General features: G+C 41.9%; 1 protein-coding gene across 4 annotated transcripts in view; it reads left to right on the top strand.

The window, feature by feature from the left end:
• Positions 1–3,584: 3,584 nt before the first annotated feature.
• AAE17 (acyl-activating enzyme 17) overlaps positions 3,585–14,396 on the top strand; it is a 194,771-nt gene continuing 183,959 nt past the window's right edge. For 2 of the 4 annotated variants that reach the window (XM_087663610.1, XM_087663612.1), the window contains exon 1: positions 3,587–3,918. In XM_087663610.1, the coding sequence (XP_087519736.1) occupies positions 3,659–3,918 (260 nt within the window). In that variant the 5' untranslated portion in view covers positions 3,587–3,658. Of the gene's footprint in view, positions 3,919–14,396 lie in introns of all 4 variants that reach the window. The other 2 variants (XM_087663613.1, XM_087663611.1) reach the window with 2 other exon arrangements.

The following is a 14,396-nucleotide window of genomic DNA, read 5'->3' on the forward strand; positions in this document are numbered from 1 at the left end:
GATGTTAAAGTTTGCATTAAAAGCAACCATAAGTGAATTATGAAGTCCAACTTTGAATAATTGATAGATCACATCGGAAATTTGAGGACGTGTCACATTTAGTAAGATGTCACAATGGAAATTAAGGATTTCTAGATTTGGATATTGCCACACAATATCACTAAGCTTGGCTAATGAAGTTCCATGAGAATGTTGTTGTGGGGAAGAAGAAGGCTATAGCAAGGGCCTTGCTCCTACACAACATAATCACGTGAAGCACTCAAGGATGTAAAAATATTGAGGTTGCATTCTAGGGTGGATCATTGATGAGCACAAAGACAATCATAATGAACCATAAGTAATGATGAAAGAGAACAACTATTATTACTAAAGCATAATGCAAGTACAATTGAATGAGAGTGATGGGATGAGATGATTGTGGGGATGAGTGCCTTTTATAGGCTTACAATAGGTGGTATTGGTAGGTAGTAGAGAGTGGAAAGGGACCATGGTATTTCTAGCTACCATCGTTTTAATCAAGCATGCTTAAAGTGAACTAGTCTAATTTGTAGTGTGATCCTTTGCCTCATTGTTCCATACAAAGAGGCTACAAAGCAGGTGTGATTGCACATTTCTCAACATCCCTCCTCAATCACAACCATAAAAAGCACATAGTACACAGAAGTTGTTATGAGTAGAACCTTGCTAAGTGTAGACATGGAAAAATCAACCATATAAAGTTGGAGGTCATAAGGCCTCACTAAGTGTGTGGAGGCTACAGTGCACAACTTATATGAGGAGTAAAGGAGCTTATGGAAAGAACATTAGGCAAGTACACACACAAAATCTAAAAAAGTCAATCAGAAGATGAGGTGCAAAAGGAGGACTAATGAGCCCTAATTCTTTTCCTCTTGAGTGTCTTCTTCTTCTTCTTCTTTGTTGTCTTCATCTTCTTTAACTGTTGCAAGGTATGCTCTTTGAGATCTTTTCCTAGCATTACAAAACTTCTCAATATTCCCAGTTCTTTTACAAAAGTCACAAATTATGTTATTCTTTCCTTTGTCCTTCACATAGAGGAGTTGTTGGTCTCCTCTTGAGGTGCTTGCTTCTGCTTTGCTCTTGATCTTCTTTTCCTCTTCAAGGAGAGAGGCTTTGATGTCCATAAGCTTGGGCTTTAGCATGTTGATCAGTGTGGTAGACACATGATAATACTTAGGTGGTAGACCTTTGATAAGTACTCCAATGCAAATGTCTTCATTCGTCTTCAAATTAATTCGTGCAAGTTGTGTTAGCAAGCTTTCCATATAATTTAAATGTGTTGCAAGTGAGGTAGTGCTCTTCATTTCAAGCATAAAAAATTCAATTAGTAAACCATATTTGGAGGATTTAGAACGTGCTCCAAAGAGGGTCTCTAGCTAATCCCATGTTGTTTGAGAGGTTTCACAATCATCAACATGATGAATGTAGACGTCATCAAGTTCAAGCTTGATACTAGCTTGTGCTTTGTCATCATTTTTCTCCCATATTACTAAGAGTGTAGCTTCCCTTTGCTTCTTCTCTTGGCAACTTGTGATTGACCACAAGCCTTCCTTCATCAGGATGAGTTTGATCCACGTCTGCCAAATGTGGAACCCAACACCTTTGAATTGGCATGAAGGTGATTCTTTGACCATTTTGATGGTGGGAGTAGCAACAAATGACTGATTTTAGAGCAATAAGAGGGATGAGAATGATTGTGTCAAAGGACACAAGAGCATTAGTGTCAATCAACACTATTTGAGTATCAAGAGATACTATGCTTTAAGCTTGATGTTGATTCTTAACGCTTGACCTTTGAGTTGAATCCCCTCCTTGCTAATGGCTTCGGTTAGAACTGTGTACTACAGAGCATATTAGAGTGTCAAGGTCATGAATGAGCTTAGAGAAGTGAGAGAATGAAGAGAGAGATGAGATTGAGCTTTAGTGGCTATGGTTGATCAAGGTTTTGACAAGGATTCAACTGGTTTTTCCTTCGTTGCAGCTTGATGCAGCAATCATTAGATGAGATCTTTGGTGGAGAGGTAGGTTAGGTGGCAAGCTTTGAATGCCCTATGGTAATGAGTGACATCGTGTTGTGTGCCAGCTAAATGAACATACAACTAGGGAAGGGATGCAAAATAGGCAGTGAGCTGGAAATTGAGCAATGCTAGGGCAAGGAAGCACCAATGTTGCAATTTGAGGTGATTGACCACTGTGTCTAGAGTCAAGGAAGATTTGTCTAGAAGAGAGCTCGTGGAGATCTTTTCTAGATTGAGAGATTTAGGTCCTCCAACTGAGGTGAGTGGCTATGGAGGTAGGTGAGAAAATTAAGGAAAAGAGAGGGAAGCCAAAAATTCAAACTGTAACTAATCTGGTGACCTAAATAATGCACCTAATGAAGGATTAGGACTGCCATGGCATTGATACCATGTAAAAATATTGAGGATGCATGCTAGGGTGGATCACTGATGAGCACAAAGACAATCATAATGGACCATAAGTAATGATGAAAGAGAACAACAAATATTACTAAAGCATAATGCAAGTACAACTAAATGAGAGTGATGGGATGAAATGAGTGTGGGGATGAGTGCCTTTTATAAGCTTACAATAGGTGGTTTTGGTAGGTGGTAGAGAGTGGAAAGGGACCATGCATAAAGTGACCTAGTCTAAGGTTTATTTGTAGTGTGATCCTTTGCCTTGCTGTTCCATACAAAGAAGTTACAAAGCGGGTGTGATTGCACATTCCTCAATAGGAAGCACTATTTTAGCTTTTGTAAATAATTTCTTGAAAACTTGCTAAACCCAAAATGCACTCTCAAAGCACAATTTGTGTTTCTTTTGTAGAAGCCATATTTGACAAACCTATATTTACTTGTTTGGCCAACTGTAGCTAGACAAAGTCCTTTCTCTTACATTCGTAAACATGAGAGAGAGAGAGAGAGAGAGAGAGAGAGAGAGAGAGAGAGAGAGAGAGAGAGAGAGAGAGAGAGAGAGAGAGAGAGAGAGAGAGAGAACACAACACATTCTTTTTCTCTTAAAAAGAACATTTTCTTGAAAACTTAGAAAAAATCTAAAGCATTTTCTTTTTCTCTTATATTTTTTTGTGAAAGCTTGGAAAGAATCCCACCCTTCCACGTGGCAAGTCCTCTAAATCTTGTATTAATAGATAAAAGATTTTCATGAAAACTTAGAAAAAAATCTAAAGTATTTTCTTTTTCTCTTATCTTTTTTTCGTGAAAGCTTGGAAAGAATCTCGCCCTTCCACCTAGCAAGTCCTTTGGACCTCATAATAACAGAGAAAAGATACAAAGGAAGAAAATTAAGCATTGGATGAAAAAAAAAAAAAAACAAAACATAAGAAAGTAAAGTGGCATATTGGTAGAGCTTACATATAAAGGTAATGAATGTAATTTTAAAATTTATATTTTATAAAATAAAAAATTTCACTCTACTAAATATAAAATTATAAAACAAATATCAATATTGATCTCACGAGTCACAACCAAATGACAATTAAACATTAATCTCTATTAATCATAACGACTCTTTCCAAAAATTTGGGAAGACAATAACCAAGCCCATTAAAAAAACTTTGAGACCACAATTCAGGCTTCAAAAGACAGCAGCAGATCTCGGTCTTTAGAAGGATACTCCAACTATGGCGTCCATCGATTCGCTCTCTGTAGATGATCTTATTGTCACTGGCATCTCCCCCTCGATGGCCCTTGTTCTCCACAAGCAGTTACAGGATATCCTATCGCAGACTTGTGTCTCCCCCGCCCACACTTGGCAGCTAATTACTAGAGAGCTTCTGCTTCCTTCCCACCCTTTTGCTCTCCACCAACTCCTCTACTACTCAAATTATCGCCATTGGGATGCTGCAAAGCTCGGTCCACCCCCAGCATGGATGCCTTCCTTGTAAGTGCTTACATCTATGTGGTTGTAAGATTTTGGTCGAGGCTCTTACGTAATGATGAACGACCACTTTGATAACGTGAAGAGAAACCTTGTTTCTTTTGGCACAGGATTGCCCATCTTCAACCCTCAGTTTGTCCCATGTCTTTTATTTTATGTGTCAATGGCTCTATCCATTTTTGAATGATTGTTATTAAGAGCTTCAAGCATATTTTCTCGAATTGTTTGCAAAGTCAGGGAAATAAGCATACTACGTTGAAGTGCTACGAGAGTTGTACCTCACCCTTCGCCCTCGCTGCTCTAGAATTTTGTCTAGTTTCCGCCATTGCATTCTTCTTGATCATAATTTTTCTCAACGGCTTCAATGCAAACGCAAAGTGCCACACTTTACCTGTTGAAGCTCATCCTCTCCTTCAAAGTCATTCGGTACGGTTAAGGTTGGTTGGTCAATTTTAAATTTTGTCTAGATGGCCAGCCTACACTTGTTGTATAGGGTTGGAATACGGTTATGCTGCTCCATAGTTCTAGAGATTTTTTGTCGCATGTTATAGGCTGTCCACTTTAAAAGAGATATAAAGATTGAATGTGATCAACATTGGCAAAGGAAGATAGGGCCGTTTGGTGACCATAGAAAGATGTTTTGGGAGTTAAGCTTGAAAATTCAACATGACAAAAGAGTCAATAGCCTCGAGAAGTGAGAAATTCCAAGATGGTTTGCATTTTAAACTTCGTACCACTTTTAATCACTTTATTGTTCTAGTCTTAGGTAATTCATTGGCTTTGGTGAGATATGAATATTGGAGTGTAATTGCAAGAAATCATTTCATCAAAATAATGTTAAGAAAGGACAAATTGATCAAGAGGATTATTGGATCCCTAAAGAAGACAAAGATAGTAGTAAAAGCAATGCATCAAATCAAAAGAAGAATCCTTATGTGTCTTCCAATGCTTCCTGATTCCACTTCAATCTTTATTAGCAAACAAAACAAAATTTCAAGAGAAAAAGCAACGCTATATGAAAGAAGAGAAGTGTATCAAATATTAGCAAACACGCAACATGGCAAAGCCGTATACAAACAAAGGACTAAGCAAGGTACTAGTTATAGATGTTATGATGAAGATTGATGTGCATTACATTGACAAGCTGAAGTTTGAGCTTGTAGATGTCTTTTATATTACCGACCTCGATGATTGTGATGTAATTCTTGATATACCTTGGAATCATGGGTTAAACTCAACTATCTATTCTTATAAAAGATGGTGAAAGTCATGTACGAATGTACAAGATATGAGATCCAAGCAAGAGAAATTGGGGATACCCTACAGATAGTATGATGCATGAAAGTCTCCAAAGCAATTGGGAATTGTGGTTAATCTCATTTCTATTATGTAAACGATATTTTAAAGATAATATGAATGCTGAAAACCAAGAGTGACTTGTACTCTTAGAAAATTATAAATATCACTTTAAATTTTTCTCCAAATCGGCAAGAGAATCATCATATAGATATTACACTTGGCATTTATCTCCAAATATTGCAATGTATCTTGTGAGCTACCCTCAACAACAAGAAATAAGAAAGCAAGTGAAAGATTTACTTAATCGTGGGCTAATTAAATGAAGTAGCTCACCCTTCTATTTCAGGATGTGCATTGATTATCAAGCCCTCTATAAAGTTATTGTGAATAATGGATTTTCCCTTTTGATAATTGATGGTATGGATGTTTCTTTGGGAGGTGTTAAATATCTTCAGCCACTTTGATCCAAATAGTTGTTATCACGAGATTAGGGTGATGCCACATGATTTCTTTTGTACCTACATTCTAATCTTTATGAAATACTTGGTGGTTGCTTTCAAATTAATTACAATGCTAGCCATCTTCAATTGAATGATGGAGCATATCTATTGTCTTAAGAGATCATCATGAATGTGCCAATGCTTTCTTTGATGATATTCTCATGTTTTTGAAGTGTGAAGAGGAACATCGTATCGTACATAAAATAAATTAGCTTGGGCATGCCATCTCTTCTCAAGGCATTTGAATGGATCTTGAAAAATTGACATAGTCCATGGATGGCTTGGTCTTTGTAATGTATATGACGTGGTATCTTTTCTTTGCTCATGCTGCAATGAAGGATCTAGGGATGGTAAGCTTCATGAAATTCAAAATAACCTTTGCTTGCTTCAAAACCGTGCATGTGGTAAAAGTAGATGTTGTTAGCAGAGTGCATATGCTAGGTGCAAGGACCATTGGCTAGAGTGCATTTCATTTTCATGTCAGGTGCATTAAATGTGGTAGACCTATATTTTTGCCACATTAAATGCTGGCCAACTACATTATTTATTATGTTTATTATTGCCTAGTTATAGGATGCTGCCCCCTCTCATTCATTTAGTATTCACCAGATACAAGCACATTGCTTGCCTGGGAGAGAGGGAGACGACGACACTTTGTTGGCTGTCCTCAGCCCATACCATTGTACTGCTCTTGAGCCTTGGCATATGGATTTGATTTCTCAAGTCTATTCTCTTTGAGTTCTTGTGTTCTTTTCTAGTCTTTGTGTTTATCCTATCAGCAGGGCCTCTTTGCTTTCGCTACTTCACACTTTTCTAACATGGTATCAGAGCCCGTGTCTCTCGGTTCTGGTGGTGCTTACTGTTTTCACTTCGGAAACTTGCATTTACTGCTGTCATGATCTCAGTAGGCCCACACAATAGTTCCTACAGCTGGGTGGTAGTTTTTAGCCACTAGATGGCCAATTCTAGCCTATGTTTTTGCTGCCAACCTTGTGTTTTTACCGATCAACTTGCATTTTTGCTAGATCTGCTGCAACTTTGACTGCACAGCTGATTGGATCATTTTTAACTTTTTTTCACAGATCTGATATCCGTCAATTTGCATTTTGAGCAAGTTTGTGTTTTCAGCCTGATTTGGACACACTTAGAGGAAGGATTACATGTGCTGATTGTCGTGCTTTTTCACGATATTGTCTTCACATTTGTTTCTCCTCTATGTTTTTGAATTGTTTGCTCGAATTGTTGAACTCATGGTATTGGGCCATGCATTAGAACATGCCTCTCTCTACCCCTTGTCTTCTTTCATCTTCTCTACATCACACCTAAATAATTCCTCCATGCTCCAGCACTGATGATAAGCTGAAGGGACTTCTCAACTAGAGTGCTGTTATGGAAAGCTTGGTTTGTGTAGAAGCTCCTCTGGTACATCGTTTTCGATGCGATCTTGTGTCCCGGAAAACCCTCTCCTATTCTAGACGATTGGGACAAAGACAACTATGAGGAAGTAGTTTTTATTTGGGATAGTGACAATACTTGAGGATACTCAACTTTTCTTCGGTGCATCTCCATAGAAGTCCTTCCAATTGTTACCTTTCGTAGGACATCTTCTTAGGTATGGGAGAAGTTAAAGATTATGTACGAGGCTCCATTGACCATGGGAGTTGTAACCCTCTATGGATAGTTATAGAATATCTAGTTTGAGGTGACTGATATGATTTAGTTATTCTTCTAAGGGTGACAAAAATGCACAAACAATTTCACATGTTATTGTCAGCCCTTCCTAAAGCCCATCTTGTGGCTCTACAAGCTACCTCTATAGTTTGATGGTGTGTTTAATACCTTACAAGCTCAATGATCAGTGACACCTATCTGATTTGATTATATGATCTCCATGTTACTTGAGCATGGTGCTGCCAGTAGGATGCTTTTGTTGCTTTAGAGAGGGGTGACAAGCAAAAGAACAAGTAAAGTCAATGCTACCATTGTGGTAAAAAGAACCACCTTTGAAAGGATGGCAAGAAACTTGTGGTACATGAGAAGGAGAAGGAGAAGGAGAAGAAGGGTAAGGACGACTCCTGTAAGTTATGATCATCTTTAGATTTAGGCTTTAACTTAGACCAGGCGGCGGCAAAGGCTGTGCCAACCTCTTTAGCTTTCTAGCCCTAGTGGTATTGTGATCCTTCACAACTCTCCAATGCCAAAGAGGGAGTGTGAGAGGGTAGTGATGGTGGTGGGCCATCCTAGCCTTATCCATATATAGGTGTGGTGGACCTAGATTGCGACTTTCCATAGCCTCAAGCTAGGTGGTGAAGGCCACCCTAGCCTCTTTAGCTTTCTAGCCCTAGTGGTGCTATTATCCCTCATGACTCTTTAGTGCCAGAGAGGGGGTGTGAGAGGTGGTGGCGCACCCAATCTCATCCATATGGAGGTATGGTGGACCCGGATTGCAGTTTTTCACAGCATTGACTAAGTATGGCACGTTGAAATCTTGGAGTTGGTTTGCCTTTTAGGTTCATGATGGACGTTTGATAGGGGGCAACCTTTGCTCCTAGTTTCATCTCACATGAGTAGACACTTCGGTGGTCTGGCTAAAGGCAAAGAATCTCGAGTCATGATGATATACTTTCTATGGAGCTAGTTCATGACAGGCATTGATATTCAGCTATTACTACTTTTTGCGGTTAGGGATTTGGTACGATTGACATTGACATCAATGTCTTTGTGAGGCATCTTGGTGGTGGCTTGATCACCTACTACTTGGGTATCCATGGTTCTATCTAATTGTCATTGTCATATCTATTGTAATGAGTTCTTTATCATTGTATACTTTAGTGATCAACTAGGTGTTGAGCTAAAAATTGCATTGTAATCTGATTAGCTCTTTATAACAGTCCCAAAACTCAATTATTATCAAAGTTTCATTAAACGGTGCACATTCCTAGAGTGTTTGTGTTCCATACGCCAAAACCTAAATTGGGAGGATCCACACCTATAAATAGACAAGCTACCCATCACTCAGCCTTGTTCTTGTTTTGTAGATTATTGATGCTTGTCTGTATTGTCCACATCCCTTTTTTGAGGATATCTTAGTTCAAGATATTGTCTATTGCCATTTATTGCTATCCATAGATAGTGCATGCTATCTAGTGTTGAGAAACCCTTCACCCTTCACCCACAGTTTGTGTTTTTGCGTTTTTGCGTTTTGCGTTTAGGGTTTGCAGCCCCAAAAAGGGGCGCCACCCTCGATAGGCCACTCTCTCATTCATTCCTTACGGCTGATTCATTCAGTCCGTCACCTCTTCTCTCTAGTCTCTCCACTACCCTCACACCCCTTCAGGAGGACATTGCGGTTCATGGTTCGTGGCTGTCTTCATCATCTTTCTTGTGCTACGACACCCTTGTTCCCTTGTATCACATTCACTCCATGATTCAGAACTTCATCATTCCATTCATCAGAGTTTCTTCTCTCTTCTCTTCTCTTCTCCATGTTTGCTGAGTTCACTCCGTGTTCCTCCTTGTAAACCCTACTATCTCGTTGGTAAGTCATCTTTTGACATGGTATCAGAGTTGGATTTGCTCAAGCAACGGCAAAGATCCTCTACTCCAGTGAAGGCAAAGTCCGGTGACGCATTTAGCATCCACTTCTCTTCTTTTCCCGCTACATCAAAATCTTGTTTTTGCAGGTTTCAGGTGTTTTCTGCTTGCTGCCCACACCCCTTTCGCAGAGGACATTGCAGTCTCAGCTGTCCCTTGCTGTCATCTATAGCCAGGCGCCTGTTTCCAGCCTTCCACCCGTAGTTTGTAGCTATTCACAGCAGAGCAACTGTTGCTGATCACTCTTCATTCAGAAAACAATATTGTTTTTGCAGATTTCAGCTCACTTCTAGCCCTTCCACTGCCCTCCCACCCCTTGAGGCGGACATTGTGGTTCGTGGTTCACACTGCCCTCACACCCCTTGAGGCGGACATTGCGGTTCGTGGTTCATGGTGGCTGACCTCTTTCTTCTTCAACAAGGCACATTGGTATCCTTGGCTTCTTTACCAACAGATGACCAGACTACTGGGTGCTTCTACCTGTGGCATTAGTGGACACAACACCGATGCTTGCCGACTTCAACCTTTGCTCCCCACCCCCCGGAGTATATGCATCTTCCACCATGCACTCCTTGTGCCACCTCGCCTTTTTGGGCCATAGAGATCGTTCTACATCGACTATTAGAGTACTATGCTCAAGGCAATAAGACGCATCAGATGCGCACTAAGTCCTTTCAAGCACATGGAGGATCGATTGGCGCCATGATCTCTTGGGGATAGTCTCAATGCCAACGGCAATCTTCTTCCACCTATTTTCGGGTATAGTGTCTACCATGGCTTGCGGGGCTACAATCCGCTCCATTGAGAGACAGTGATTGTTTGATACTGTCTCCTCGTCAATTCGCTCCTTTGAGAGATAGTGGCTGCTCGGCTCCTTCCTCTTCTTCGGCTTCCTGGTCCGCTCCATTGAGAAGCCGTGACTGTTCCCCACCCTTGGCTCATCCTGAGTCTCCTTCTTCCCCATCCTCTTCCATTCAGGTTTGAGAGGCTACTTCTGGGTGCTTTCGGGCTTTTTCTTCCAAGCCCCAAATACCTTCTTCAGCACGATCGGTGGCACTTCCTTCGTCATCAAATGCTTCGCAATCCATGAGTCATGAGTGGTTGGATTTCCTTTCTCTGTTAGACTGGGATTCAGAGGGGGATTTTCTTACTTTGCCCTCCGAGGGGCCATCTACATCTACTGCGACTTCAAATGGGGACTTCTACTCCTCCATTTTCAAAGGGGGTTCCCACCCCCCGCTTAATCCTTCGCACACTCTGGTGGAGGCTTTTTACCTTCTTCTTCTACCCTTGGATGGGATGGCTTCCTTCCAGCAGTCATCTCACCTATTGATACCCAGGATCTCGAGGATCTAGATCAGAGCCTTGGAGGTTCAACTACGACTTGGTGACAAGGCCTTCGGATTCCTTCTTGCATGGATGCATGGAGCTAGTGGCCTCTCCCCCGAGGTTGAGTTTCAGGTTCTCCAGTTCACTCTGTCTACCGTTCTTTACTACAGGTTATCTTTCAGGTGGAAATCTTCGATCTTAGGGATCCTCTACATCTTCTTTCTCCTCTTCTTCTTGTCTTTGTCCCTTGGTCAGCATGGAGCCTACTCTTGAGATCGAGTATGGGCATATCCTTATGGTTCTCGGCACCTCACAAAGTTTGACATTTCTCTTATAAATTGCATGATTTCATCATCTTTGTACTAGGGCGCTTGGGCAATTGAACAATTTTTCCATGAGGGACATTGTCCAAGTGGCACCTACTACATGAGTATTCTTCAGCATGTAGCATTTCATCTCCATCTCACTCTTCCCTTGTTCCCCTTTTTGGGCCTGAGAGGGGGTGTTGAGAAACCCTTCACCCTTGACCTGCAGTTTGCGTTTTTGCGTTTTTGTGTTTTGCGTTTAGGGTTTGCAACCCCAAAAAGGGGCACCACCTAGACTAACTATGCCTATTCATAGGCCACTCTCTCATTCATTTCTTACGGCTAATTCATTTAGTCCGTCACCTCTTCTCTCCAGCCTCTCCACTACCCTAATACCCCTTTAGGAGGACATTGCGGTTCATGGTTTGTGGTTGTCTTCATCATCTTCCTTGTGCTATGGCGCCCTTGTTCCCCTTGTATCACATTCACTCCATGATTCAGAACTTCATCATTCCATTCATCATAGTTTCTTCTCTCTTCTCTTCTCTTCTCCATGTTTACCGAGTTCACTCCGTGTTTCTCCCCGTAAACCCTATTGTCTTGCTGGTACGCCATCTTTTGACATCTAGCTTCTCTCTCCTTGTTGGTTATTGATTGCAGCTCGCGGTCCATATCAAATAGCCTTATTCTTGTTTTGTAGATTGTTGACGCTTGTCTCTGTTGTCCACATCTTATTGTTGTCTATTGCCATTTGCTGCTACCCATAGCTTGTGTGTGTGCCGTCCAGCCCCTCTTTCCTTGCTAGTGACTAATTGCTTCCTGCTATCATTAGACAGGCTGTGTTTGCTGCTTATCTGCTTGTTCTTGCTTGTGTCCTCCACCATGCAACTATTGTTGAGTGCTGACATCATTGTTTAGATTTACATTTTCTGTCCAACCTTGTAGTGGGAGCTCATGTTTAACCGCCAAGACCTACGGACTGCTTATTGTTTCAAGCGAGTTCTCATGGCCATCTCTCACCTAGCCGACGTGCCGTTGATCCTCTCGGGGTGTAGTGAGCTTACCTTGATGCTGAAATGAGTTGCCTCCTCTCTCACACACGCAGGTAGCTCCACGATTCTAGATGCTAGCTTAAGCATCCTCAAGCCTTCTCCATCTCCAAGCTCCATCCACCATAGCCGCGCACGAGAGAAAAGAGAAGAGAACAGGAGAGAAGAAGAGAGAAGAGGAGATGGTGAAGAGCTTCACCCTCTTGATCCCTCACTCCTACATACTCACTCACTCCCTCACACTCTCACACTTCCTCTCTCAAGAGCACACACACAAGCAAGGTGAAGAGAAGAAGATAAGACTCTTGTTAGCCACACACCAAAGAATGAGCTTCCATTTACTTTTTGAACTTTATATACAAGTCCTAAAATCCCATGGGCACCCATCCCTTTTTACATGACCAGCCATTGTGGCAAGGCCCCTTTTTCTAATTCCCTCTTCTTGCTTCATGCCCTAAGCCTTTACCCGTCTATTCTTTTACAAATGGCACAGGAGGGAGCTTGGCGCTCTTTTATAAGAGTTTTTAGAGTTTTTTGAGGCGTCTTTTATTTAAAATTGTGCTTTTGCCTCATCTTAGCTTTAGGGACTGCCTCTATACCTTTGCTCTTTTTCCATTCTTTTTCCGCTTTTTTCTTTATTTTTCCGCCATCTCGAATTGAGGTTAACATTACCCCCTTTCGAGACGGGTGCCAGTGCCATGGCACTTCTAGCTGTTTGTTGAAAAATGGTAGGCGGTTGGCAAGTTGTTGGTTAGGTGATGGTAGAGCCACATGTGGACTTAGACGCTTTGGAAGCTTTGGCAATGATGGTTGATGGAGAAACCAATCAGATGTCAAGTGGATGATGGGGCCTCCAAAGTTGGTGGTTTGCCGCATTTTGTAGTACTTGAAAGGAGAAGGTGTGGTGCTCTACGTAAGGGGAGTGTCTACCTTATTGTGTGGTGCATTGTGCTCGTGCTGGTGAAACGGGGAGCTGGGTCTAACCACAGGCATGCCTGGGTGATGTCCCACACTTGAGGACCCCGTTCGTGCGGTAGGAAGGTGCGGTGTGTGTAGCGTGGGTGACAGATCTAACCATAGGCGAGTGTTACCTCCCTAGGTATGTGATGCTCTTGATGTGCCCTAAGCATGAAGTGGAGGGTCAAAAAGGGGCTAGGGAGTTAGGAGTGGAGTCGGCCGACCGAAGCCACCGGACACGCCTAACTTGAGTACCCCTAGGTGCAGTGATCGTGGTTCTGGTTGTGTCTTCATGTGAGTCTTTTTTTCCATGTTTTCTTTTTTTGATGCGTTTTCTTGCCTTCCTTTCTTTATTTTATTTTTCTTTGCTTTTCTTTTTCTTTTTATTTTTAATTAAAAAAAAAGCCAAAATGACAGCTAGTTTTTAACTTTCATCGTCAGAGTGAGATGGAGAAGTGGGCCGGATAGATTTGCTCAAAAACTGCTAGCTCTATATGTATCCCTTGAGATTCATGCGAACATGGAGTGAAGTGGTGGAGAGGAAGGGGTGGTTACATCGGGTGAAGTGGCTTTCGTTCATATCTTCAAGAAGAGCTAGGCAAAAAGAAGGTAGAAGGCTAGCTCTCATCATCAAGCGCGTCATGGCGCAGCTATCGATGGCGTTAGGATAAAAAAAGAGGGGTAGGAGGCCATGTTCTTGTGGGGTAGGGTCCTGCTTAAGTAAGAGTTTAAGAAGCCTAAAGTAGTTACAGGTGGTTATGAAGGCTGGATTGGGGCAAGAGGAAAAGTCGGCGAGGAAGCGGGTCATGGAAATATCTAGGTTTTCAAAGGTGAAGGTGAGAGCTTGTTCAAAAGAGGTACAATTAGGATTATAGATGATGGGAAAGTCATAGCGTCCATGGAGGGTAGCGTCAAAATCCACTCCTACCCTACGTGGGTACGCCATAAATGTAGGGTTGTTCCTCTCGTAGGGTAAGGTGTTGCAAAAGGCCATCCAGGCGAGTATGCTAATGTCGCACACCCGTCTCCTCCACATGGGCTGGCAATTATAGCCTTGTACAGAATGTGGCACTTCAAAGACCTTATTCTGCCAAAAGTCTGCCTCTTCGGTCCCCAGAGAGTGGGATTCTTTTCTCTCTCTTCCAGCCATTGCTGGCCTAGTTAGCTTCCAATCGCGATCACTTCCTCCACTACTTTAAGTGGCATGACTCTCCTTAGGGTGTTGGGCAGAAGGAAGCTAAAGGAGAAGGGTTTTTTGTCCCTTTCCTGTCGCTCCCAAACTATTAATTCAGCGTGGAAACCTGCTAGGAGGTCATCTGGGCATGATGGTAGGGGTATGGATGGTTGCACGGCCGGCTTGGCTCTCATTTGTTTCCAGTTTTTTCCACCAGTTTCTTTCTCCTTTCCCTGAGGGCAGCTTGTCTTTCCATAGATGTGTTAATTGATGG

The sequence above is a fragment of the Lygodium microphyllum genome, chromosome 23 (assembly GCF_053477565.2).
Source record: "Lygodium microphyllum isolate KBCC chromosome 23, Lygodium_microphyllum_v1.1.10, whole genome shotgun sequence".
In the NCBI taxonomy this organism is placed as follows: Eukaryota; Viridiplantae; Streptophyta; class Polypodiopsida; order Schizaeales; family Lygodiaceae; genus Lygodium; species Lygodium microphyllum.